Source organism: Microchirus variegatus (assembly GCF_963457635.1).
Source record: "Microchirus variegatus genome assembly, chromosome: 11".
NCBI classification, from domain to species: domain Eukaryota; kingdom Metazoa; phylum Chordata; class Actinopteri; order Pleuronectiformes; family Soleidae; genus Microchirus; species Microchirus variegatus.
In genome coordinates, this window is record NC_139812.1 from 9,417,242 (window position 1) to 9,445,220 (window position 27,979).

At 41.0% G+C, this 27,979-nt stretch overlaps 1 protein-coding gene across 1 annotated transcript; it reads right to left on the reverse strand.

The window, feature by feature from the left end:
• Positions 1-1,306: 1,306 nt before the first annotated feature.
• Positions 1,307-27,878, reverse strand: LOC310933695 (serine protease HTRA1A-like). Its single transcript, XM_083897241.1, has 9 exons — positions 27,308-27,878; positions 18,587-18,686; positions 17,820-18,024; positions 7,493-7,687; positions 7,369-7,401; positions 7,157-7,271; positions 6,136-6,193; positions 5,953-6,048; positions 1,307-1,949 (listed from the first exon to the last, which is right to left on the reverse strand). Exons 1-9 carry the CDS (start codon positions 27,768-27,770, stop codon positions 1,781-1,783), a joined length of 1,434 nt encoding a protein of 477 aa, XP_083753367.1. The 5' UTR covers positions 27,771-27,878; the 3' UTR covers positions 1,307-1,780.
• Positions 27,879-27,979: the final 101 nt, after the last annotated feature.

A 27,979-nucleotide genomic window follows, 5' to 3' on the forward strand; every position in this document is an offset into this window, starting at 1 on the left:
CTAATGGCTTGGAACTCCACCCTCGACAGTTAAAGGATGTCTTCATTTACAAGCCAAACAGCTGAGTCCACATGCTACATATGCATACCATATTCACTCTGGACGTTTTGTAGTCTTGGAAAAAATGAGTCAGAATTTGCTGCCATTGCCAAAAGAAAGAAATACACGGAATCTCAACTTTGTGTGACATTTGCTGGAAATATTTCCAACAAAGTTGGATTAAGAAACTGCAATAATGACATGGGACCATGAGATGGCGGCAATTCCTGCAGTCACACAAATGTGTTCTTTATATATATGATTTCCCCAAAGTTAAACTTTTTTTCTTTGACTACATATATATATATATATATATATATATGGTCATATATATATATATATAACTGGGTGTCTTTTGAATGTGTAAAAAATATTTTTAAAAGTCCATTGGCCGAATAGATTCTTAAAATAATATGTAATAATGACACATGCCTGTGGGCTGCTAAACATCATGGGAAAGCATTTATCTGTAATATAGCTTCCATGTGGTCTATGGGAATCATAGAATGGAAAAGTGGGGGTGGAAGTTAAACATCCAATGGATATTAGATGAATGCTAGTCTGCAAATCAGATGTAAAAACTGGGAAGCCAAGCCAATGGAACACAAAATATGTCCCTCTGCCTTTACTAAGAGTCGTTTTTAAAGCTCAATATAATCTCCATTTAGACACTACAACAAAACAGTTGTGTCATGAGTTAACACAAGGGCAGGAAAAGCTTCAGCACAGTTTTCCATTACAGATGTCCTACTGTATGTTGTTTATCGTGTTCATCTTAACTCTGTTTGCAGTGTCTGCTAGTTTTCTTAAAGTTCTAATGAGGTTTGCTTCATCATCTTCATCCAAAATAAATGTGGTAAACAAAACCTAAGTGTTTTCATGCGAGCCCTTAATCTGTGGCTACTGCAGTGTGGGTCAGATCTCCGTTTGGCTCGCACTCCATTCTCTGAGGTCAGCCTGCAGAGCCCATGTCCCAAACATCACACCAGACCAATATCAAGCCCATATGATGACAATAAAATCACATTTAAACCAGATTCTCATTGGTTTTATGTCCCTTCTTGTGTGTGAATGTGCACAAGCCATGGCTAAGGAGACTCTCACAAAGAAAATATTGTAATGTCATCTTGGGTGCAGTCCACCTCCAAATGTGTGTGTGAGTATATGTGAAAGCAATTTTGGTGGAAAGAAAGATAGAAAGAAGATGAATAATTCACCATGATTAGTGTCAAGATAAAAGGTCAACCATTTATTTAGTTCTGGGATACAGCAATAAAATCAACAATATATCAACATTCTACAGTACTTTAAAAAGAGTTTAGAAAACAACAATTATACAATTTAGACTTTCCCAGCGAGTCTCTTTAAAAGGCCTCACTAAGAAAAGGCCTGACTGAAAGTCCATGTTAAAAAAAAAAAAACAAGAAACAAAACAAGAAGAAGCAGATAAAACAATATGCCAATAACCGAAGTCTTATGTTTGTGGTCAAACAGTAGTAGCATTGATGAAAGCATTTCAGACAAAGAGTGAAAACACATGGACAGAAAAGTACAGCACTGCTTTAAGAGCAACTGTGCAGTCGTTCCTTTCAAGGCAAAACCAGAATTTTCCTGGATGTGTGGCGCCACTGGCGTTTAGCCACAGGGAGAGGGTGTGTCAGTGACGCCCGTCTCCATTATAAGGTCCACTGGTGATAAGTAAAACCTAGCTCCAGCTCCTGTGATGTGAACTGCTGGAGGGTCAAGGTTCAATCTCCATCGGGACAACAGTGAGGATAGCGTCCTCGTTTCCGCGGCGCACGACTACTTTTAAGCTGCCGTCCTTCTTGACGGCGGCGCTGACATCGGTCGCTGATGAGATCCTCTGACCGTTGATGGAGATGATGACATCGTGCTCTTTCAGTCCAGCGCTGGAGGAGAGAACAGCAAGAGGTGACTGATCTCAGAAAAACATGGACATATTGTGCAGACAAGAAAAAGGCCTGATTGTAGTAGAGTGACATGATAATGTGGCACAAATTACAAAAAGGAGGTGTATGGACATGGTAAATGACGATGACATCTAGAGGATGCTGACTATGTGCGTTCTAGCTGTTGCACTTCAACCCTCATCATCTTCTACCTTAATTTCCTGCACTCTACACAGCATTTCTACAGTATCTCATAAATGTCTTTCTTTCTTTCTACTCATGGCCTTTCCTTTCTTTTTTCATGAGCCAGTTTAATGACAATTCTCTTTCTCTCTTTCATTAGTGTCGCAATGATTTCCTCTTAAAATGTAAACAGGAAGAATTAAAACAGTGGATTTTATTGCCTACAGACGTTATGGATTACAAAGCACACAGAATGCGTTTCTAGTGTTCAAACATAATTAACGTTTTCCTTTTTTGTAACATCTGTAAGCACAGCCCATGTCAACATAAACAGCTGCTGTTCAGAATGTTAATGATGGAAAGATATAAAGCATTGAGTAAATGAAAACATGTTGCCCAAACACACAACTTTACAGAAAAACACAAAACAAACCAGTAAACCTAAAATCACACACAGACCAACGCCGTAACCAGCAGTGATATCAAAAGGTGACTCATAACACCGCCAAGTAAAGCTCAAGTGTGTAACTTCTGCTGCCAAAACACTGCTAGTGTCACTACCCGACCAAATTTACCCCACAGCACAGGTGAACCCGCAGAGCTTTCTGAAAAGACGACTGCTTACATTCCAACCATTCAATTTCAATTTCATTATGACTTTCAAAACAGGGGATAATTCCTTAACCCTAAGTTTGATGCCATCTCACATTATCAGGGTAACATCACTCTGTCACCAAACAAAATAAAACACATCTCTGCTGAGCAGTGGTGGCTTTGAAACAGGGGAAGCTCATATCAGGCACAGTTATTCAAACATAAATTCTGCAAACTAGGGAACATTTTTATTTCCAGTGTATATGTACAAATGAAAATGGTCTATATTGCCGAGCTAATAACACACAACTGAGGCAGAAAAGGCTCTGCTGTCGTGGATATTTCTGCAACGCTGTCAATCAAAACTGGTTCCGCCTCTGATCTATACAATTGCAATGCCTTGACTTTAGTGAGGTAAGTACACACACAGCCATAACAACAACATTGGATTAAAAAAACAATGGTACAGAATTGGCATAATAATTTCTTTCAGTGGTTGGTTTCAGCCAACAATTTTCATTTTGGTGCATCCCTAGTACATATCTGACAACATTTTAGAGGAAGATGAGCTTCCCTTGCTGTCTTAAGCCTGTTTATGCTCACGCGTGACGCTATGGCGCGAGACGGCGCACGACCTACAAGCCTGTATGGAGGCATTAATGCTCAGCGCGTTGTTCGTAGCAGTATTCGCTGCAACGGCAGGGGGCGTACAAGCAAAATATTCAGCTTGTACTGCTGGATAAAATGTCTGCTGCCTAGCAACAGTAGTAAACAACAACTTTCCGCATATCGCTTACATTCTCAAAATTACGGTCCGTCTCTCGGTGTCTCACGTATTGGGACAAACATCCCAACTCCACCAGAATCACAGGGAGGGCTTTTCCCCCTGGGTCACCACTCTTTCTATGGGCTCCTCTTTTGCCTTTCACAAAGCGATCCCTCTTTTTTTTTCACATCCTACGGTAAAAACCATTGTCTTTTTGTAATGTGGTAGCAATCTCCTTCCATGAATTTAGGGCATTTGACTGTCTCGGTGCGCTCGGACAGAAGATTCATATAATGCGTGTACAAGCGGACCTGCTCGGCCAGTCTTCCATTCAAGATAAAGGGATGGCACGAGCCGCAGCCGACAAAGTTACAAAAAAAGGCCGACACAGGATATGACATCATTTTTGTTGCGTGCCCGGCACACTACATCGACCATAAACCTAGCTTTAGAGCAATGCAGACCTGAGAATCAGTATTATGTGGTGTTTCCACTAGCGCGACTTGCGACACACGGCGTAGCTTTCTATTAGCAATTGTACCTGGTATTTTTTTTAGTACCTGCCCAGGCGAGCCGATACTATGCATGACATCGTCAGACTGCTGGCCACTGATTGGTCAGAGTGCCGTCACTGGAAGAGGCACAGGAATCAAACCTAACAATACCAAACTGTAGATCAGTTAAAAAGTATTCTGAAAATGAGGGGTTAATTTCCAACATTTAGCGAGAAAATGTCTAAAATCTCATTTTTTAACACAGGAGTGGTGTATTTAGCGACAGCACTGCTGAAAGTCTGCGATCGCGATTGGCGAGTATGTATCACAAACCCTGCCGCTGTATTCAGTGACATAAAACGGCAGCTTTTTTTTTTCATTTGAAAAGTTACACACTACAGCTTTAATCACTACTACGGGTAAACACAGACCACCAAACCTTCACTTGTAACATAGTCAGCTGCTCTGACACCTCAACGCAAATGAATGGTTCTCTATAGAGCAGGGTCAAGATTTCCAGAGGCCATAAACAGGCACAAAACAGAGTGGGATCAAACGCATGGAAAAGGCAGGCTACAAAAAAAAAACATGCATTATAAAAAGGAACCACAAAAATGTTATTATGCAAAAAGCTGGGTGATTTTAAGCAATGAGTAAACTCTGATGAAGTCTGGAGGGGGACCGGGGGGGGGGGGACCACTGTGGCGTGGGCTGGGTGAGCAGGCGCAGGAAAACCACAGCAGAGCCAGTAACCTCCCTGCATGAGGTTAGAGAGAAACAGCTGATCTCAGCAACTCCTGAGCCTGACTCTGCTGGAGTTGTGGTGGTGGTTGAGCGGAGGGGGCTGCAATTGTGGGAGGAGGGGGATATTTAAGAAGGCCAAGCACTTCAGGCACGCCAGAGTCCACTATGAATTTACGGACTATTTAGTTGTTCATGAGACCGGTGTGCGCCTATGCACACGCTACAGTTGGAGCAGGGAAAGTAAACAATGGAAGAAAAGAAATATATGCCTGTGTGTGTTAACACGCATGTGCAACTCATAATGCAGATCACAAAAACAGTTCTCATCACATTAAAGCCTCGAGAAAAATCAAAACCTTGTTCACAAGTCAGTCACTTTGACCCATTTTAGACTGCAAATAATCTAAATTTAAAGGGAAAACGTTCAGACACAAAGACTGATTAACACGTGACGTATAGTGTGGGCAGTAACTCAATAACAATATGACTTTCTTCAATCACCATATAACACATTTGCTAATACATATTGATAAAATGTTTATGCACTGTGCAAACACACTTTGAGGCAAAACACAAATCTGCTATTAAATGTTTTGCCTCTGGTTTGTTTCTTTGTTTTCTATCCATAAAGAATTTACCACAATTCACTGGTTTCTTAAATTTCCACTTGGGGCAAAACTCTTTAATTATCTGACATGTCATAATTATAAACATATAAATCGTTTTTACAATAATTATCAATGTTGACTGGTTTTAAACTATGACATTGTTGTTAACACCAATGTGTGATTGTTCTTTCATACAGAAGAAGAAAGTTTCAGTTCAATTAAAAACACTTATTTTGAGACCAGTCATTCTGTTTGACAAGAAATACAATGAGATTATTTCTCATTAACATTTTCTTATCTCATTTACTTTGGTAGTGAACTATGTGAGAATGCAAGGGAGGTCTTTCCAAATACAGTGAGAAATACTAATGTGTGTGGGGAAGTTTTATTCATCCTTTATTTAGCTGGGAAGGTCCCATTGAGATACAAGATCTCTTATCCCAGGGAGTTGTGGAAATGATGTTTCTATTTTGAGAACGTTTGTAAAAGTGGTCACAATGATGTTTCTGAACTGAGAAATGCATCAAAGAAAAAAAAAACAGTGGATGTGAAACAGAAACAGCTTCTCTGAAAACCATTGTGTTCCAGCAAAATGTAAAAAGAAAAATCCTCACATTGCAGCCGGTGTCTTTGCAATGACCTCCATAACGTAAGCTCCAGAGGTGACGTCAGGGAAGTCACGATGACGAGTCTTCAGCTCCTTTGCCAGTCTAGAGGTAGAAAAGTAGGAGTTGCATAAAGAAATAATAACTTTCTAATAAATAATAGCTCACTAAATGTTTTGTAGCTTCACATACGTTGGGGTGAGAGTCATCATCCTCACACCGATATATTTCTTCTTAGCAGCTGCTCTTCCTGGAGATAGACAACAATATAACAATCATTTATCCCTTTGCCTGCACCAGTCTGTGTTCTTAGTTTTATGAAGTTGTTTTCTGACCTGAGAGAAAATACATAAATGAAATCCCTGGGTGTTATTATCTGTATTTGAGTAAAAGAAATAAGACTTTGGACTAGACTGTGGAGAACAGATTGAATCACTAATCTTGTCTTTTCACAGCAGTGTGCACTTGTGTAAGGCTGCTCACGCGGTTCTCTATGTGTTCCACAATAAATTTGTCCTGTCTTTTTTTTAAAGTTATTTCATCAAACAAATCAAATCGAGAGGCTATGTTCACAGCCACACAGAAAATAGAATGAAAATAATAAAAAAAAAAAAATAAGGCAAAGGGTAAAAAGCAAACAGCCTACTGGTATATTTCTCTTTGTAGTTTATTTGCAGTGTCATAATCCTGTCAGGCAATGCCGGGCAAGAGGAAAGCTAACTCAAGTCAAACCCAAGAAAAACAAAGAGCTGCTGTGCTGAATGATGTGCTCCTTTCTTGTATGTGCAGGAGATCTTTGCCCAACTATTTATCCTGGTGACTATGAAAAGAACTTAATAAAAAGATAATGACTTGTTATAGTGGTTAGCACGCTTGCCTTTGCAGCAAGAAGATGCAACAATGGTCTTTCTGCATGAAGTTTGCATGATCTCGCCGTGTGTGTATGTTTTCTCCAGGTTCTCCGGTTTTTCCCACAAACTAAAAATATGCAGATTGGGCAAATTGGACACTCTAAATTTTAGGTAGGCATGAGTGTGAGTTGTTTGTCTCTATGTGGCCCTGTGATGGACTGCTGACTCGTCCAGGGTGTACCGCACCTTTCGCTCTATGTCAGCTGGGATTAGCACCAGCGCCCCTCACAAGCCTCATGTGGAGGATCGAGCAGCAGATGAGTGAGTGAGTGAGTGATAATGATGTCAGAGACAGCTCCTACCTCTGGACTGTCTGTCATAGGACTCTGCCAGGAACTCTGAAATTTTGTCTGAAGGTATGGCAAAGGAGATGCCAGCCGTCACTTTCAGCGTGTTGATCCCAATCACCTCGCCATCCTAAAATAGCAAACCTCAATTAAACCTGTAAATCACAATGAAAATATGTGTTGTGTCTGCCATTGAAATAATAATAATAATAAGAAAAAGGTCTTACCAAATTTACCAGAGGCCCTCCAGAGTTACCGTACTGTCAAAAAGATACAGTTCATCATTTATTATTCATGTTGGCAAGAAAAACACAGTATTTGCTCAATAATGATGGATTTTCACACACGTACATTGATGATTGCATCAGTCTGAATGTAGTCCATGTCGGAGTTTCGAAGGCCGAGCTCTCTCCCCCCTCGCTGCGTGGTGCTGACAATCCCCGTGGTGACTGTATTCTGGAGGGAAAATGGGCTGCCGATGGCAACGACAAACTCCCCCGGTCTCAGGCTGGAGGAACGGCCAAGAGGCAGCACAGGCAGCTTGGTCTGCAACACAGATACACAGGAGGACAGTGTTCAAATATCTGAAGGCCACAGAAATACAAATATGTCATAAGGTCTTGGAGAATACATCTTTGTTCAGTGGGTAGAAAACAACAAAAACAAACAATTTATAAACTAGAACGTTTCTGGAGAAGTGTGTATGCTGCAGTCTTGTTCATGGTGTCACCACCAAAAGAGTCACTTGCACTTCAGCACACCAGCTTCTAAAACACGTGACGTATAACACGTGCCTGCACTTCATTGTTTAGGATTGAAGTTGAAGTTTTAAAACTGCCATCTCTGTTTTCTGACTAGCTTCAGGGCTGACTTTAATATGGCAGGTAACTGGAGTTTCTATAAGCAGTTGAATTTAAAATAAGTGTGTCAAGCAAAGATTCTAGTAACACTGGGATTGAAAAAAAAATAATGTCCCAGTGTTTTGATGTATAATTCATTTCTTGGAGTGGAAATTGTTTCCACAAAATCTTTTGGGAGGTTGTCACATAATTGTTAGTAAGTAGTTGATTACACAGACTATTTAGAGAGCCTGTAGTTTGATGTTTTATATGAAAGTCGTACATTATTCATGTGTTTTGGTGACTGTAACTAGTACAGCTCCAAGAGAAATTCAGACACTCTGTTGCTTTGACTGCTATTACTCCACAGAGCTTTACGTGTGACACATAAGGAACAGTAGGAATACAATGTCAACAAAAAGCGTTACGCTTCAAAATGATCTAATAACTTAGTCAATGCTGCTTTCCCACCACAAGGAGAAGAAACTCAACTCAATATTTAAAACCAGAAGCTTATTTGTTGCAAACAAATCTGCAAGTGTTGCTGACAAATGTCTCCTCGTGGCAAGTGTGTGTGCCAATAAAGTCAGATGCTGCAGAACTGACAGATATACAGGAAATAATGACAACCTTAAGCTCTACTTAGTCCTTCCACACTGAGCAGTGGAAATAGGGCTACTAAGAATGTGCCTCTGCAGACAGACGCAGAAAGGATATATTTATCCGTCTGCAGTGACAGTTTCCTTCTCTCTGAATGAAATCATCACGGCCCGGGCAGCCCACAGCCAAAGCCCACGCGCCACCACAGCACGTTGAGTCTGTGCACAGACCTTATGCCCTGACAGCAGGCGAGAACTATCTTAACGAAAGAAAAAAAATGGATCTCTGCTCCTCCTGTGTATCCATTTTGTTTATGCAGGGTTATAAATAGGTGGCAGAGAGGGCTGCAAGGTAAACGTAGACAGCAACACAAGCTGGCAAACACCAACAAAAGGATCTGGGGAAATATGCAAACCCAGTCGGGCACGCTCCCACATGGCAAATCGCGAGTCATATTATTCTGAGTCATAAAACTTGACACCTCCCTGTCTAAACATGTATGCATTTTTCTCTTTTTATCGACGTCTGCAAATGAGGAACAAAATAGACTTGCTGTACGACAAACACCTGATTCAGAGAATGACTGAGAAAACATAAACACACTTTTGATTCAGTTGTCGACACGTTACGACACAGCAAACGGTCTTGACCCCTGAAGTAAAGTTATTTTTAGAAGATGACAAAGATAGTGATACGTACCACCTTACCTTGCATGAGCACTCACACCTACACACACACAGATAAACACATGCAAACACATAAATAACTAACAGAGGCCCTGATCTCCAACAATTATAAAATGCAAACAGGGCAGACGAAAGCACACAGAGACCACAGAAGTGTGTGCACAAGCCAGGAAACAAGCATTTGGCAATGTGCAAACACACAAACAGGCACCTGACAGAGGAGAAGCAGTGAGTATAATCAACCCCTGCTGCTGCCCTTCGCTTCACACATGAGCTTATAACCAGATGGACACACACACACACACAGAGAGCTGAGGGACGAGGATGTTAGGTGGATATGAGCCACAGCCAACACATCCATGACTCGGTCACTGCTGGTCACTATGATTATCATAACAGTCAGTGATACCAGTGTTGTCATGGTGACTGTTGCTACCAGTTGAAAAGCCCAGAACTCCAAAATGTCAAGTCTGGGAATAACATTTTCTAAAACGATGCAGAGTCATCGTTGTCTTTAACCACATACACAAAAACACACATTTTCACAATGCAGTCACGTACAAAAGGTGCAAATAAAGCATCACTTTGCTGATAACCAATCAGCTCCTATGTGTGAGAAGACAGAATAAAACAGTGAACATGCAGACTGCACAATTTTGTTAAAAAAAAGAAACCTCAGCCTGCACATCCATTACTTAACACGTCCATTCAGCAATCTGGAATGACTTGTGGAAAATCTCCACGCTGTGTAAGACTGGACTCTTCTGACCACCAGAGTGACTCACCCTGCTATTTCAAATGAAGGCCATGATGGACTGGTACTTTAGCCACACACACACAAAGGCAAGAGACAAGGTGAAGGAAGGGGAACAACAAACACCACAAACCACTGGCAAAGTGTCTGAGAATGTAAGGCAACAGAGCCGAATGTAGTTCTGTTTGATATTACACTTATGGATTCAGCCAGTGGTGCAGAGATTATGACCTTTTTTATGGTTTGAGACCCAAGAGAGGACCAATTTGGGGGTATCTTGGAAAAATACACTCTGTACGCTGCAAAAAAAAAAATCAGATGTGGTCGACAAGGATAGCATCTCGTTTCTGAAAATGAAAGCGTTGATGTTTTCTTAGGCAGGAGACCACTTCATTACCTCACATTGTTTTTCCTGAACTTCAGCATGATGCCATAGAATTTTCTCTCATTTCTCAAAGCACACCATGTTTCCCAAGTTCCCCCAAGAGTTTAGACAAAGAGAGAGTGCAGGGCATCAGGCACAACAGCTCTGTTTGCCCTGACCAAAGAAGTAGTTACAGGGAGCATGTGCTGGGAAAAAAAATTGCAGTTTTGATATCTCACGCTGACACAGATTTCACCAAAGTTAGGTTATCAGAAAGCCACAGGCAACAGAGAAGAAGACAAAGAAACTGGCAGACAAGCTGCAAAGCTGCTCTAGAGATCTGTTATTGTTTAATGTTACAGCCAGCCTCAGTCGACTGGAGGTTAATTTAAAAGCTATTACGCTAATTACCGTTTTATGGCCAGAAGACCAGGTGCAAACTTAAACTTCACTTAAGCTGGGATGGATCGTGGCCTAATAGTGTTTTGGACACGTGTGCTCTTACAAACACACACACTAAAGAAGGAGGAGGTTGCCTGGGCATGAACCCTCGCAAACTTTAAATTAAAACCCACACACCTGGCATTGCTTAGATATACAACCAGGCCACTTTTAAATTCACACACACACACAGGCTGCTTTGGCTGGGTACGTGAACTATACGTATTTCTTCTCCTTTGGTGTTTTATGGTACTTGGCAACTGTAATGTTGCATTACTCTCTCCTTTCCTTCGCACATGAGTCACTTAAAACTGTAGTGCATCACCTTTCAGTATCAACAAATATCTGTTAACAGTCAAACTGCTGTCAAATGAGTTCACCCAATACTGGTTAAACATATCGGTGTGTGTTTTTTCAGGATAGCAGTGTATAGAGTTTGTGTTGCCTGGTGCCATTCCAGTGCTGCACACAGGAAGGGACTCCGTTTAAATTAAAACAGGCAGAGGCAACAGCAGCATCTTGCTATTAAAGAGAGATGGTTGCAAACAGGTTGTTGGAGTATGATTGAAAATAGAAAGAAGCGCCAATGAAAAGTTTTCAGAAGTGATTCTACTGCTCAAAGGAAATGGTTGTTCAGCAGCTCGACAAGATAAACACTTCTCCCTCAGTCAGTAACAACAACTGAACTTACATACTATAGCTTTAAGCTTTAATGGTGACTTCAAACACAAGTTCTACCTTGCAATTTTTACGCTTAACCCTAAAATATAGAGTTTTACTCTTCCCGTTTGAACCTATGCCTGTTTTGCCTCTGTTTTGCTCTAATGAAGATAAAAAAAGGGCCCGTTTCAGCATGCTCACATATAACATCAAGCCAAAGGATCAGAGGAGCAGAGAGTCATTTATGTTTGCATAAATGCTTGTTTTCACATGTCTGGTGGGCCAGAAAAAAAAGTCACATTTGTAAGTGAATGTTGTAAGTGTAATTTTTACTGAAAACCCACAGTCACACAACACTCTGCAACTCCTTGCACAGGAGGTAACGTCAACATGTTCCAATCACACTGGCTACGCCATATCCTCACTGACACCAGTGCGGAAACCACTATGGTTTCCATATGTTGTTGGAGAGGTTTTTTAGTCTGTATAAGAGCAAACATATGTCTGTGTGTTCCATGTGTATGTGTAGTTCCGCACGAGAACTTGGAGGACTTGAGGGCGTCTCACTTCTGGCCAGACACCACAAAACTTTGAACTGCTCAAATCACAATGATGAGAGGAGATGAGGTCTTATGTGTTCATGTGCTTCAGGAAAACTGCCGAAAAAATGCGAACAAGTTCGCTCTTTTATCGTAAACGTTAACCGTTCCAGCATCTACTGTGGACTTAAATATGGTCCAGTCCTTTATAATGGAAAATAGACAGAAAAAGATTCATTCTCTTCATACAGAGGTAATTGTGGCACCAGTAAAGCCTATAATGGTAACTAATTCCTATAGATTTTATATGTCTAGAGTGATTATATTGTAGTCTAGACTGCTTCTTTATAAGGCTGAGGAGCACAGTGGAATCTCCTCAAGCTACTCTGAGTCTTCCTGGATCCCACTCTAAGAGCTAAATGGTTATAGCCCCCCTTTTGTGTTGCACTTTCCTAAAGCCTACACCCTAATTGAGTAACACTTGCAATAAATGAGTTTAAGGCGCAACTTGTAAAGAAAAAACAACACCTTTTCCCAGTTTTACTGTGGACACAATCTGTAGATTATTGGATGTCCACAACCTGAAGAAATGAATCCATTATTTAGTGGCTGTGCTCTTTGGGTGAAATAACCTTTAAAAAGCAGGGTCATCTGATATAATCTCGACCACAAGCACTTTTCAACTAGCTGGCATCACAGAAAGCAACACACATTTAGTGCCACGTTAAAATAAATGGATAATCGATGAATGTACTGAACCATCTGTCTATATCAGTAGTAGATTTGAATCTAATCTATCAGGCCTCATGTGAATCTATAGACACAGTTCTGGGCAAAGCTGCTGTCTGTCCAGAGGGCTTGGAAAACAATTAAGCAGCTAGAAAGTAGGCCAAGACAAAGTGCATTAAGACCCAGTGGGACAGCCGTGTGTGTGTGATTTCTTTGGCTAGTTGCCCAATCAACTGCATCCTTAAGTATGGGAACCACTTTGGTTGCATTAACAAGGGATGAAGGAGAGAAGATGTGACTATTTTCCCTCGTGTATGTCCTTGAAGGACAGTGGACAGTTTCTCTTTACTTGCAATGGAGCATAAGCTTCCTTGTCCCTGCAGTGGGCCATCTTAAATCCCTTTCACCACACATGCACACGTATACTCTGACTCGATCTTAACATCTCTCACTTCCTGGGGAAACATTTAACAAATGTCGCTGATAAACAGATGCAGCTTCAGACGGCTGCATTCCTCCATTTCCTCTGTGCACACAAACACAGACACACACATACATACATTTTCCATCAATAGCAGAGTCCAAACCAACACCAGGAGAATTTCCCAAGGAGAAAGGCTTGACTTTGTTTGCGAGTTGATACCAGGTGACGGTTAGTGCAGAAACAAATGTTGCCATTCTTTTTAAAGGGACCATACGGGAAACAAGAGTTCTTCCCTGCCACATTATTCAGCTGAGTGTTGAGTTAATCGCTCATATATTGGCATTGACATCCAACAGACTGGGTGGAACTGTGTTTTGTGGCAACTTATCTCAGCACTTCCTGTGTTGTTGAAAATAGGACGAAAGCATCAGCTGAACCCACAGCTGCAGAAGGTCTTTAAAGATTTACCAGTGAGCGAGATCTTTTGACAATAGCAGTGGAGTAATCCTTTGAATTTCATGGGAATTTTAGAGATAAGATAAAGATGAGATTGGTTTCTACATACTGACATTTTCATGTTGTTGGGAAGTCAAATGCATAGTGGATTATATATTTAAAAAGCTCTTACATGTACCAGTTACTGCACACACACATACACTGTAGAGTCTTAAACAACTATCATGGTGCATTAGGGATAATCATTGCTTAGTGGTTTAGCAAATGTTCATTGCCACCATAAACAATTGCCTTGTTTTTCTTATTCCTGTGATGTAATGTGAAACAAGCATATAAATGCATTCACCTACGTGTGCAGCACAAAGACCTCAGACTGCAATGCAGTCGTGTGATAAGATGATCTGGAAATGATATGGAACATTCCCTGCACAGTTTATGTGAAGTCAATCCAAAACAATAGGGTTGTTTACAAGTAAGTGGAAGTAAGTATCAGTTAAATAACCTTCCAAGTCAGCGAGCTTTAAAGTCAGCATGATTCCCTCCAGGTAGAAATCACATCCAAACCATTCCAAGCGAATGTGACCATGTCCAAGTTCCCACTGAGAGAACGGAGTTAATGGTAGGACCTTTAAAAACCTGAAGCACAACAAGTTACATCTATATTAGGCCTTTGCCACATCACACTGTGCTCTCATTAGCCCGTTAGCTCACACAGTCACAGACATATGGATCCATTTTCCAGGCCTTGACGACATCACTCCCTCTTTCTCTGTCCCTCTTGCTTCTTCTCTTCTCCTTGTACGTACTCTCTACACAGGAACAAATGAATGCAGCACTTTCCCCCCTTTCCCTTCCCCTGTGAGGTTCCAGCTGCTGGAGACAGACTAATGTATTCCCCAGAGCCAAGAGGTAGACCACAGCCCAGGGAACGGACAAGGCCTTGCTACCAATAAACTTCAATTCCATGAAGACAATGGCAAGAGAAAGAATAGAGAAATAAATCATTATTTTTTAGGAAAAACTCAACTTTAAACTTTCTCACAAACACGTGTGTGTAAAAGGAAGAACTGCAAGACACTAATAATCACAATATTTATAAACTCAATACAAAATAATGCGTATGGATTCTTTATTCTTATCTTTTCCATTCCATTTCAATCTATGAAGCCACTGTGTGACTTTCTCATCACTTGCTGTTGCAGCTAAGGTTTACTTACAGCAGCCCTGAGACTTCACTTCTAATTCAATTGTCACTGCCCATATGTGCAGTGAAGGGGTTTTCTGTCTGAGTTGAACAGATAAAGTGGCTAGTCATTAACTTAGACTCGCTGAAGCCTCACATTAACCTCAGCTTAACTTTGCACGACACTGTGTCGTGAAAAAGAAAAAATCCACCCTCACTTAAAAGAACAGACTAGATATTTCAAGTTTTTATGTATTTACATTAAATACCCCGTGGCAAAAAATGTGTCTGAAAGACTATATTTAACCTTTTAAATGTGATAATAAATGGCAACTTCACTCTACCTTCTCATTATAACTCATCCTCCAATTTGCCCTTTTATTAACTCTCACTATCTTAGAATATCACACACACACAAACTTGTTTTTATCTCTTCATGAGTACACAGCATTGACATAATGTATTCCCTCACCCTGTATCCTAACTATTACATCTAAGTGCTGAATATTAACCCTTACCTTAACCCGAGCATAAACCCAATTCTAACCCTAACCCTAAAACCAGGTCTTAACCCTGAAAAAGCCCTTTAAAGTTACGGGGCCCAGACAAAATGTCCCCACAATGATAGGTTTTTATGTTTTGGGACCTCACAAAGATATAAATACAACACACACACACACACACATACATGTCTTTACCACATTGTGGGGACCACTTTTGGGACCGAGCATAATGTCCCCACAAGAAAAAATGTCCCCACAAAAAAGGTGTTTTGCCAGGGGGTGGTCCACAGAAGCATAGAAAGACAAGAGCACACGGCGCGCACACACACACACACGCACGCACACACACACAAACTTAACAATAGCCATTAAAACACTTGCCTTTACCAAACCACAATTCAAAGGTTAGCTGTAAACATAACCAGTTACTCAGAAATGAGGTTCTGCCTCATTAGGACCTGGTTATGGTCTCCATGAGGACTGCTGCTCCTGAGTTTATGCCAGTAAAATGTCCTAAAGAGCTAACAAATACAAGTACACACACAGTTTCCCTGATAGCTGTGCTGACAGCGTTTAAATGGGTATAAAAGATGTGTGATAGAAAATGTGCTCCACATAGATTGGCTGTATGAATGTGTAAGTGAATGGGTGTGAATGGGTGAATGGTAAAACTGTAGTGTGAAGCAGCACTGAGTGCTAAACAGGTTTTTCTCACCTTTCCAAAGCAACCAATGATCACTGCATCACTGACATGATCTGAACGTCACTCACTGATTTAAACCAGGCGTCTAAAGTAAAACTGATCTGTGGAGGAGCTTTATGAGCTTATTATGTCATGATATTCCATTGTGATATCGCAATAATGATATTGTGGCAATGTTTCAATTGAAGTTCAAATTAAAACTTGGTTGTGAGTTTGACACCTTTGATTTTGACTCTATTCAGACGAGTACAGAGGAGTACAGACGAGTACAGACAAGATGCTGGATGTTTTTCCCCCCACCTAAATGACACCTTGAATACAGCTGGTTCTCGTTTGATTATTTACACTCGCCTGTTGTTTACCAACCGTGGCATCAAGCTGAGCAAAGGCTGCATTCGAAATGAAAGGCTGGAGAATATTTCTGCAGGCAATGTATGCCAAATATGTGCAAAATAAAGTATCAATCACCCCCTGAATCTGGAACAACATGTGATGCAAACAAACATGGGACAGTATGAAGTTCATCATCACCAAATGTGGCTTCTACTACAGGATGAACAAAAACAAAGCATCTGTCACTGCTCTCTTCCTCACTGTTCCCTCACATTGTCAGCCAGACAAAACCCTCAATGCTCCATTCGGCTTTCAAAAATGGAGGTCTTTGAAAAACACCTTATGTTGCTGTCAGAGACATCTATTCAGCTGCGTCATCCAGCCATGAGAGCGAGCTCCATAATGGACGCTTTTCTGTTATGACTTCCAGTCAATAAGCCCTGGCTTTCTGCCATGCATTCCTTCTCATGACTCCTAGCTCTGATTAATATGAAACATTGTGGCTCCCACTTATCCCATGGACACAGAAACACACAAAGAAACATGGACTTGGTTACAAAGAGGAAGGATTGTAACAAACATCTTATAAACAGCCTGCGCATCTGAGCGCAGGAAGATGGTTACCCTTGTTCTACTAAATATTTGCGCTTCAAAATGACCATGGGTTTACGCCTTTTGGTGATTAGTCACTGTCTAATGCAAGCTGTTCATGGGAAAACTGTGTGATATTTGTTAACCGACATCTGACAGACTGTCGGACAGCTGCATTCTCATTTTCAGAGCAATTTAACACCAAAAACTACAAGCTAATGGTTTTCCAATGGAATTCCCCAGCACTCAAATGGGACCATTATTAAAACACCATGTTAATGTTTTCATCTGACTACACTGCCTCACAGAAAGCTGTCGAGAGAACCATCGCAGTTTAAGTGCTAAGTGATGAAATAAATCTTTACGCTGAGGTTAAATCCTGAAATAAACATTTGTCCACATCTGTTGCTCTCATCCTGGAGTCAGTTCAGAGGTCTATCAGGTGAATTTGGAAGGTTGTCAGCAAACAGATGTTAACACAATGTGTTTTCTTCAATAAGAATCATACTATTATGTTGACTTGTATTGGAAGATGTGAGTTGACATGTAAGTGTAATTCTTGAGGTTAAGGACCATAAATCAAAGCTGGAAGCCAACAGAGGAGAACTTATAAAGAAGGAAATGTATCCTCCAATCAACTTATTTCTTTGGCCTCACGTGAAACAAACACAACTCGTTCTCTTGGCTCTCGTTACAAATTTTAAAAATAGACACGAGTGGTACAGATTTTATCTCGCTCTCAGCAAGAAAGTGAAATGTCATATTCCCTCGAGGAAGACTTGACAGTAAACAGCAGCAACCAAAACCTTCAAACTTGTAGTTTCATCATCTTTGTTGATGTGACTGAAACAAAGTGTCTTTGCCGGAACTCACCGGTGCTTCGATCGTGATGAGGGCGATGTCCGATTTCTCATCCACGTCTTTGATTTTTGCATCATAGGTGGCGCCGCTCTTCAGCTCCACCTTGACTCTGTGTTTATTGGCCACAACATGGGCATTGGTCACAATCTGGCCATCTTCTGACACAACAAAGCCAGAACCGCTGGCCACTGCCACCTCACGCTTGGAATAGGTCATCCTGTGGAGTGAAGGAGACAATTATGGCAGGAAGGAGGAGGAAGGATAGAACTTTACTATTGGGTGTATTCTAAAAACAGAAACCGAGGACAGTAAAACAGATGCATGATGTAACAGTGAGGTAAGTTTAGCAATAAAACCATGTAACACGTAAATATACAAACAGGAGTATTCAAAAGTGAGCTATGAAGATTAAGAACAGGGGGGGGAAACAAACTGACACCCAGTGAAAAGTGCTTTCAGAAGGAGACACTAGAGAGAAGAAAAGGGGAGATAAGAGACATATCTGAGTGACAGACGGAAAAACTGAAAAAAGAACCACTTAACAGAACAGACATAACAGAGACAGAAGAGTGGCGACGCAGGCGTGGAATCAAGGTGTCAAGGATGACAGGTATAGATGAAAGACGCTGGGAAGCAAAGAAAGATGTTGAAAAAGGCTGAAGTGAAGTGGTGACAAAGGGGTACTACTGAATTAAGTGGCCTGGTTAAGTATACAGGTAGGCTGTAAAATTTAGTGTCTCTCAGTCCGGTCCATATACAAACAGATTCATGGCTCTTACTTGCGGTAAAGTTCAATGTGAACTACAGATGGGGCAATTTTCTCCACCACATCGGCGATGAAGTTGTATTTGTGTCTTGCGCTCTCTGGATTGTCCTGAGCTGGAAATACAACACATGGGATGTCAGATGAGCAAAAACAAATAGCGTGCATGATGTAATCGCTGTGTGAGAACAGACAACCATCAAACAAAGCTGCCCTTTATCATAACACAGTACAGGAAAAGAGGGGATGGCACTCCATCTGCGGTTGAGACTGTCTCGGTCAGGTCTGACACACATGCTCTCACGCTCATTTGCAAACACTTAGCACTGTTAGTAAGTTGTACAAATAAGCACTTAACCTTCAACTTTATCCTCAACTTACCCCACAGTTGTTTGCACATGCACACTTTAAACTTCATATACCATCAGCACAGAAATGTCATAATACCACTTACACATGCATATATACTGTGTGAGACTGTATGCACGAAGACTGCCAAGTCCACTAAACCCACCCTACCATCTCTCCAGAGTTGGGCAAGTCAGTGATTTACCTGGTAATTAAGTCCTACCCAGAAGACAGTTTAACCGAAGCTATGAATCAACTCTCCTCAGACTTTTCCCTCAGATATTTTCATCGCTCCATTCCTAAATCCTCACTTTTGCCACGTACCTTTGACTATTTTGTCTCATAAAGGAACATTTTCAGTCGTTACATTTTCCAGGAGGGACAGAGTTTGCAGAGTTAAAGGCAAACATAAGCCCTGGGATATCACTGATTGCAGTAAGGGGTTAAGGGAAGAAAAAGAGACTTTCCACTCCAAGTACAGCTCAAGTATAGAATGAGTGCCATGATGCAGTAACGAGTGCCACTAAATTATAGAGTATGTAAACATTTGTCAACTCACAGACGGGAAATTCTGGAGTTATATCATCACCGGTTCATCTGTCGGTCTGGCTGTCGCCTGACCTTGAACCTTGACCTTGCCTTGAACATTTAAAGGTGCCATATGTAAAAATGTGGCCAAAAACAGTTACTACATTCAAATTCAAAATACCGAGGTGTTTTAGGTTTCGTTCACTGACGTAACTGGCAACCCGTGGTTGCTCAGCAGATGAGACTCTACTGACTGCAATGATTGGTAGACGGCGGTAGGTGGCGCCACATGCCAAAACATGATTTCAAAACATAAACATGATTTGCAGTCTGCAAAATATTTTTTTTAATGCCAAAATTTTGGCTGTACTGTTGTTGTTGGTGCGTTCAGTTTGTTATATGAACATTATTCCTGAGTGTGGATGATTTTATGGCCAGTTGCTTTAGATTTATTACACAATGCACCTTTAAGCTAAATGCTAATTTGTCAATTTTTTACTAGCAAAAGAATGTTACTGTTTTTTTTTTTGTTTGTTTTTAATATTGGTAACTAATCACATATTTTAATGAATTCAACTTTGGACCTTTTGATGGTGGGGACATCTTACTCTCGCCACCACCAGTCCTTCCAGCTATGCAAGAAGTTTGCCTCAAATAGAAAGCAAATACAAGGATAAAATATGGTCTATACATAAACGTAAATTGAGATGAGTTTTGTAAAGCCTGCCCCACACTAGAGGATTTCAAATGTCTTGATTTGATGAAAACGTGGGAGACCACAGACACAATGAACTTTATAACCGAGTAGACGCAGGACCACACAAGCGTAATCAAGCGATTTCAGGGAGGAGATCCCAGGGATTTGGGATCTCACAGAAATTCCACGATTTAACGTGACTTCAGAATATAGACAGACATGGAGGCGGACTGTCGTCAGTTAAAAGGTGTTGTGTGTGCGATAGCTTGTGCTGAGAAACGCAAATAAACTGTTGATGAAGTCTTGGCTGAGAAGACGGAATCCACTTGGCTTGTACAAGTTATGGTTTTAAACAAAAGTATGCAAAATCCGTTTCCTGGTCAATACGCTCCCATTAGTTATTGTTGGGTTATACTTGATACTGATGACGTAGTCATCACTTGACACTGTACGGATACTACAGGATAATTGGGGCAGAACTGTTCAAATCAGCCTTAAATCAGAAGGCATCCATGATTGTCGGAAGGGCCAGATCTGGACAATTATCCCCTTGTGTCGGTCAGGCTTTAGAAAGACATTTTTGTTAGACAGTAGGACAGTAGGAGTTATTTTTCCCCCATACTCGCTTCACACACATGATTCGCGGTCAGTTATGGAGGGAACCAGTCCAGGATCCAAAAGCTGTTGTTTCTGGAGCGTCCACACAGGCTCCTCAACCTCCTCCACTTCACCATGTTATGACCGACTGCTGCCTCTTCACACACATGCTGGAATTTACTGCTATAAAGCCTTATAAGCCCAGTGGTGATGGTTTGAAAGACATATGCAATGATACATTTAAATGTTTCTCACAGCTCAGCAACATTAGAAAACCAGGGAGATTATTTCACTGCCAAACTGATCTTACAAAGGCTTTACAATTGCAGGATTATGTTGAGTCGAACTGCAAAGCAGCGGTTTCCTTTAATTCCCAAAAATGACTCTCTTTCTCTCTCGATGTTTACATTCTGTGTGTGGAGAGAACGAAGAGATGTAAACCGCCCTGATTAATGTCCGACATGTATTTGTCCTGCTTAACAGTAAACAGTAAATCTTTCTTTTCTTTTTTTTCATATTGTTTTCAGAGAATTTTAAAAGTACACAGCTTACTGCAGTTAAATTACACAGGATATCTTGCCAAGAGTGTCATAAGCCCATAAAACAGGACACAACTAATAAAACAAAAAGGCAAACACATGCAAACAGGGATAGTTTATGTATTACAACATTAAACCAGGATGATGAATGACATTAGTTTGTCAGCAATCATGCATTTTACAAGCAGCAGTGCATCAGATACAGAAAGCACTTGAACGATAAATACATCATTTAAGAACTCGGCCGCTAAGAATTATCTCTTCATATGGACAAAAAAGCTCAACGCCGTCGCAGAGACAGGCTCCAGTATTAGCAAACACAATGGGGGTTTCATTTCATACTAGTTCTGATTTGTTTTGCAGATAATCCCCAAACCATGTCAACCTGTCAGTAAGATATGACGGTGCATTCCAAAGCACCAGGAGCTGAGCCGTGAGGCAGCAGAGAGTCAAAACAATCATTTACAGCATTATATTCAATAAGAGGAGAATATAACACTTCATCTTGAGATTCAGGAGTTCTTCTTCAGTGAAGTCATTCTGTTGAATGCCAGATTAAAGCTTATGAAAGGTTTTTCCTACAGATTTAACACCCATGGTGGTATTAAAAGTTCACTTTAGAGATCGGCACGTTAAGTATAGGGATAAGTGTACGAAATGTACATAGTTTGATAATAAATTATAATAACATACCCAAAAGATTATTCATGGGGTCAATAACATTCAGAAAATAAAAACCTCATATAGGCATTACCCCTCCCCTCTCTTCACATCAACCTTCACTATTAGAGTACCTCACTCAAGATCTCAGCTTCTTTTCCTCTTCAGTTTTAACATCCACAGTACCTGCTGTTTTATTGTCATCTGCAGACAGAAGCAGCTTTTTCAGGAACTACAGTGAGCTCATATACTGATTCTCTACTGTAGGATCTTACAGATTCCTTTTCATAGAGTTGTGTTACATGATTTCTATTTTTAATGGTGGGCCTTCATTCATGTGTAGTGTACGTTCAGTATTTATTAATTGATCATAATTAGGGAATGTTACTGCGTAAGTGTATGATCATAACTCATCGAGGACTAATGAGGCTTTTGCATGGTTTAGAAGACACTGATTATTCTGCTGTGTCTAATGTTAAAAAAGACTCATTTTGAGACAACCCATTATCCAAACTTTTCCACAGTCCTGCTTCCGGTTGTGTCATGAAAACTTTTCCATTAGAGACTTCATAACAACAGTAGCAGCACAAGATATAACCAGACACAAACATGCACACACACACACACACACACACACACACACAGGGACAGTTTTAACAGCAATTCTAAGGTTTGAAAAAATAACTTACATTTTGATGTATATTGAGGGTGGAAGACAGCAGGTAAAATAAAACTTTAAATAAGTTCATATGATTTAAACTCAGTGTCACTGCAAGACTCAGTTCAATGTTTTAAGTCATTCAAGAAAAAGTCTTTGACTGAACCTTCATGAAGAGAGCGAGACAAGACAGGAGGCGCAGACAGGTTTGTTTGTCTTATTAGTGAGGGAAAAAACATTTCCATTTAGTCGACAGAATCTGAGGAAATTACAGTTAAAAAAAAAGTGTCCATGCAAGAGGCTGCAGCAAAGGTGGTCAAGCAGAAAGAGAAGTACAGAAATAATATAGGCAAGAGACTTGTCTGGTGAACAGGAAGGGAAACAGATGAGGAAAACAGACCGAGTGACGTGCAGAAATAGGAGCAGAGACAGTCCGATAGAACAACATAGAAACTGTAAGACACATGCACAAAGATGATGTTTTATGCTGTATTATGAGGGGCTTAGACAGGTTGGGAAGAATGTGCATATTCAGCACAAGCACCACCACCCTGAGTCAGAGTGCATACATCAGCTGTGCAACACAGCACAGTCTGGGTTTTTAATTTAAATGAATCCTAAACAGATGGTTAATAAATCTGCATGATCACAACCTTGGGCACACAGACTTTACACATTTTGTTTGGCTTTTTTTTTTTCTTCTCACCAGCCAGTAAATATAGTTTGGCTTCAAAAATGGGTAATTTGTGGCATCCTGTGAACCATTTATGTAAAAACCATTCCAGCTGGAGGACTTTGTTTCTCCTTGTCAATCCTTGATTGTCTCTATCAACAATGGCTTGATAATACCTCCCAAAATAGTGTTGTTCCTGGTTAAGTTGAGGTCAGAGGCAATATATGACCTACTTCTCCTTGGCAGAAAAAACGTTTGGATAACGCCCATCTTTACGGTAACATCCAGACACATAGTGACATCATGCGAAGTGTACTTGCATATGTTTTCGTTACTTGGGGCCAAGTTGCAGGGTGCATTAAAGGTGCACAGAGAGGGTTGAGTTTATTTTCCTTGTCAAAATCAGTTACAGCAGACTGAGGCTAATTCAACAAAATAAAAAATAAAAAGAGATGTTAAATGCTATTAGAGAGGAAATCACTGAGCGACTTCTCAGACAGAGGAACATCTGAGGTACCACATTAAATGTGACACGTTTTATTGCAGTGATGAGTATTTTCCTGAATGCATAAGAAAATCAATAGTACACACCGCAGTCTTGCTCCGGGTTCAGACATGGTTAGCTGTCTAGGGAAAAACTTGACCGTTTAAGTTGCTTACATGACTGACAAACAAATGTGGTGATACAGTCAGCCCTGCCGCGGCGCCCACACAGTTTTTGATGTACATAAACCTTTTCCCAAAAATATGGGTTGCTAATTTTGGGTTTTCCTTGGTATCCTTAGCCTGATTTAAACGGTCTTCACAGAGGAGGAACTGTGGCGTTGAATCAGCGCCAGGCATTCCTTCATGAGACAGTAAAGTGTGATTTATGTGTGAGTGACAACAAGAAACACAGCGGAGGATGAGAGACACTAAGAGAGAAAAGGGGGATGGAGGACAAGGTTGGGGAAGGTTAGGGGGGTTAGTTTCCCGGCCTTGATGTATGTTATAGTTCTTTGAGGCAGCTGGTGTTGAAGCTCTTTATTCAAAATGTTTCAGCTGCACACATGGTGCCCACTTCAGACGGACATAAGGAAAAACATGCACACAATGAAAACACCGGAGAGAGATACGATGTCTTTACCACCTGTGGCGTCACATGTGTCTGAGTCTGGTGGTTCTAATCTAAATCACATACATGCTGTAGCACTGATGAGGATGGACGACTCACTTATTGAACTGTATAGAAGAACTGTGTAGTTTCATGAAAGATGCAGAAAGAAAGATGTCAGAGCTCCACTGATTGGGTTGAAATGCTTTTCATGCGACAGATTTGATAAAGTACGGTTCCACACTGAAACGCTCACATGTACCATTTAGTACAAATACTTACTTTTAGTGCATTGCTCCAGTTTTTATTCCATTCTCAGCAACTTCAATGAATACCGTTAAATGGTGGGAAGTGGTAATGAAAACTGTGGGTTTATGTGAGGAAAATCATATACGCACAATAGAATGCACAGGAAATACTAGCCATCATTTTTTAGGGATTCAGAAGTTGGTCAAGTTGCAGTTAGTTCCCTGCAGCAATGCAAGCAAATTAAAGCTCCAGTGTGTAACTTTTAAACATAAACAAATGTCTGTTAGATTGTCAAATGCCATCAGACTCCCTCTGTGTTTCTCAGTAGAGCATCCGCGTACATTCTCAAGCTGCACACAGATTTGTTTTAAGTCAAGACAGACGGAGGCTACAGCAGCGTTGTGCTAGTAAAGCGAGGCGGCTGCAAACAGGTGTGAGCAAGACTGAAAAACAAAGAAGTGAAGTGAATTTTACTGAAAATTAGGTGCAAATACCAGAGGAAGAAAGACTTATCTATTAAGGCCCTGGAATATTTCTGCACACAGCATGAATTGAGTCATCAACGCACAATGCGCAGCACAGATTTTGGAGCATTGGGTGCGTGTGGACAGCGCATGCATGCAACTGAATTTCCACCCCAGCTGTAGGAGGCCCGCTCATCAAGCAGAAAAAAATATCTGACAATAGAAGAAGTAGTTGCCAAGGATAGTCATCTGCTCGAAACAGACGTGTCCGAGGAAGCTGTAGAATCGTTCTCTTCTTCTTTTGTTAGAATGCATCCTATTCCTTGCGTCCAGACTTGTACCGCCACCCAATGGTGAAGTGGGATACTACAGGACCCTAACGTGCCAGGGTTCACTTTAAGGCGTCGTCTATAGCAAGCGATATTGTAAGAAAAAAAAAAGATGAAGGCCTTGTTTGATGGAGGCAAACAAAACAACGGAGCTGGTTTAGGATGAACTGTGCATAAGATAAAAGTAAAGTGAAAGTTCAACACGTGCGACCTTCTGCAACAGTGTTTGGACAAAGTATTTGAAACATATTTCATTCCTACAGAAAGAGGAACACTATGAGTTTGACCGATGAGCCAACTCTTTAAAGAAGACAATGATCCATGATTCCTCACTTTTAAATTCCCCAGTTCTTTATTTCTTCCACTAAAATTTCAGAAACATATATATCATATATCGCTTATTCAAGCAAATGCGGAATTAGTTGCAGACCTTGAACCCCACAGTGAATTTAAAATCACATCTGGAAAACCTGAGGTATTGTCAGACTTTTGAATGGTCAAACTTACAAAAGATTTTGGAAATGATTTCACTGTCCGGCTAATGTTTAGCAGACCCCTCTGGCATGGATTATATTGTTCAAAACAATCACACAGATTGGATCCATGTGACCGTGAATACACGCCAGAGATCATCCCAGGCTTAACTCATGCAAGAAATGAACTCATTCAGCAAAGCAAACAATTCTCCGAGTCTGATCAAGTCTCATTGTAATGCAGGAGCAAACACAGGAACGCAGTTGAATAATGGCTCTTGTTGTGCCAGACACATGGGGGGATTGTGTGCCAGTGAATGCAGCTTTTATTTGCCACATCTGTGTGAACTCCAGAAAAGAGTCAAGAATTCATGTGCAAAAGCACATTGTAAACGAATAGAGGTGAAATGACAAGAAAAAACACAAATAAGAAGCTTTCGACACCAAACCATGCAGTGGCTTTTATGATAAAGTACATGGTTTTGTACATAGTACAATAACTTTCCTCAACAGAAGTGTTACACTTAATACCCAATACCTTTCAAATGTCATGTCATGATTTATTTTGTGAATTATGTTCACAATAATGGTTGTGTAATGTTTTTAAAAAGTGGGTCCCCATATAAAACATATGGAATATTGTGATTGAATGTAGTAGTTGTACTACAGTATACTTTTCCAATAAATATTTGCCTACATTTTGTTCCTGTTCTAACAGATTCCATATGTATTACTTTTTCAGTATTGATCTGTAGGCAACTGGGAAATTATTATTATTATTATTACTTTTGTTTTAGTTTGAATCCCCACTATGTGGGATTAATAAAAATATACACTTATATTATGTTTTCTTATATTATCCCAATACAGACCAGAGTCATTTGGCCCAGCACATTCTCTAGACATTGACATAGGGCAGATGAACTGAACATGTGTGGCAGAGGAGACACAGTCACACCACAGTCAGTGTGGTGGAAAATGAGATAAGGATCAGGTGTATTTGACCTACATATCAAATTAAAACTGTACATATATGGCTCAAATCAAAAATATTGTTTATTCTCATGGGTTAGGGTTATATTGGTACTTTGAAAAAAAAATATCTCCCCAAGAATGGACCATTTTGCATAGCAGCCATTTTGGCACAGGTGTTACTTATCACACTAATGATGGCTCTGTTCAGATCATGTACCTCAGGTCAGTGACACAATAAACCAGCAAGCGCCCAGAAACTGAGAAAGCTAAATGGAACTCAGCCATTAATCACAATTCATTTGAATATTTACACCTGTGATTATCAGAAAGTGACCTGTGAAAAATGGCTGCTGTGCAAAAAAAAAAAGGCGTCTGTATTCTTCACCATTTCTATCCATATGTTGATTTTCTTGGTTGACGCTGTTGTTATGAACACGACCCGCATGAAGCTTACCTTTCCCGCAGGCTCCCCGCTGAATGAAGAGAACAGGTGGCTGCTGCAGCTTCTCGGCCCGGCGGCTGACCCTCTTCAGCTCGCAGATATTCCTGTAGGACACCCCGTCACTTCCACACACCGGATCGGTGGTCTTGCAGGCGCACACCCCACTCTTGCTTCTCCTCCTCACCGTGACACTGTATGCCACCCCGGCGGGGATGGCGCACTCCAGCCCCTCTCCGCACACGGGGTCCCCGAGCTTCCCGGTGCCGCCGCAGGCTTCTCCCTCCCCGGACGCGCACACCGAGCAGCAGCGGCAGGCGTCGAGGGCTTGACCAGCCGGACAGTCCGCTGGTAACCGCGGGCACAGCGCTTTATCACACCTCGCAGGACACCCGATGACATACCGGCTGGAGCTCTGTGCGTGAGCCGGCGCAGACGCAAAGGCGACGATTACGCACGACAGCAGCGACCAAAACATAATTCAAATGAGGAAAAAAAAAGTTAAATAGAAAGTTTTAAAAGTGTACAAAAAGTTCGCTCTCTGCTGGCAGTGTTATGGGATGAGAAAGCTCAGTCAGTGCTGCTGCTGCTGCTGCTGCTGCTGAGGGGGGAGGCACTTCAACGGCAGAGGCATTTAACAGAAAACTCCACTGCGCAACCATTTACGCGACGTTGTTGGCACCGCAT

What these genes read in the sequence shown, in the direction of transcription:
- LOC310933695 (XM_083897241.1), bottom strand. Translation starts at nt 27,770, where the DNA reads ATGTTTTGGTCGCTGCTGTCGTGCGTAATCGTCGCCTTTGCGTCTGCG. An exon ending in GCGGGGAGCCTGCGGGAAAG is followed by an intron (nt 18,687 to 27,307) that starts GTAAGCTTCATG and finishes TTGTATTTCCAG; the next exon opens with CTCAGGACAATCCAGAGAGC. An exon ending in TCATCACGATCGAAGCACCG is followed by an intron (nt 7,688 to 17,819) that starts GTGAGTTCCGGC and finishes TCTGTGTTGCAG; the next exon opens with ACCAAGCTGCCTGTGCTGCC.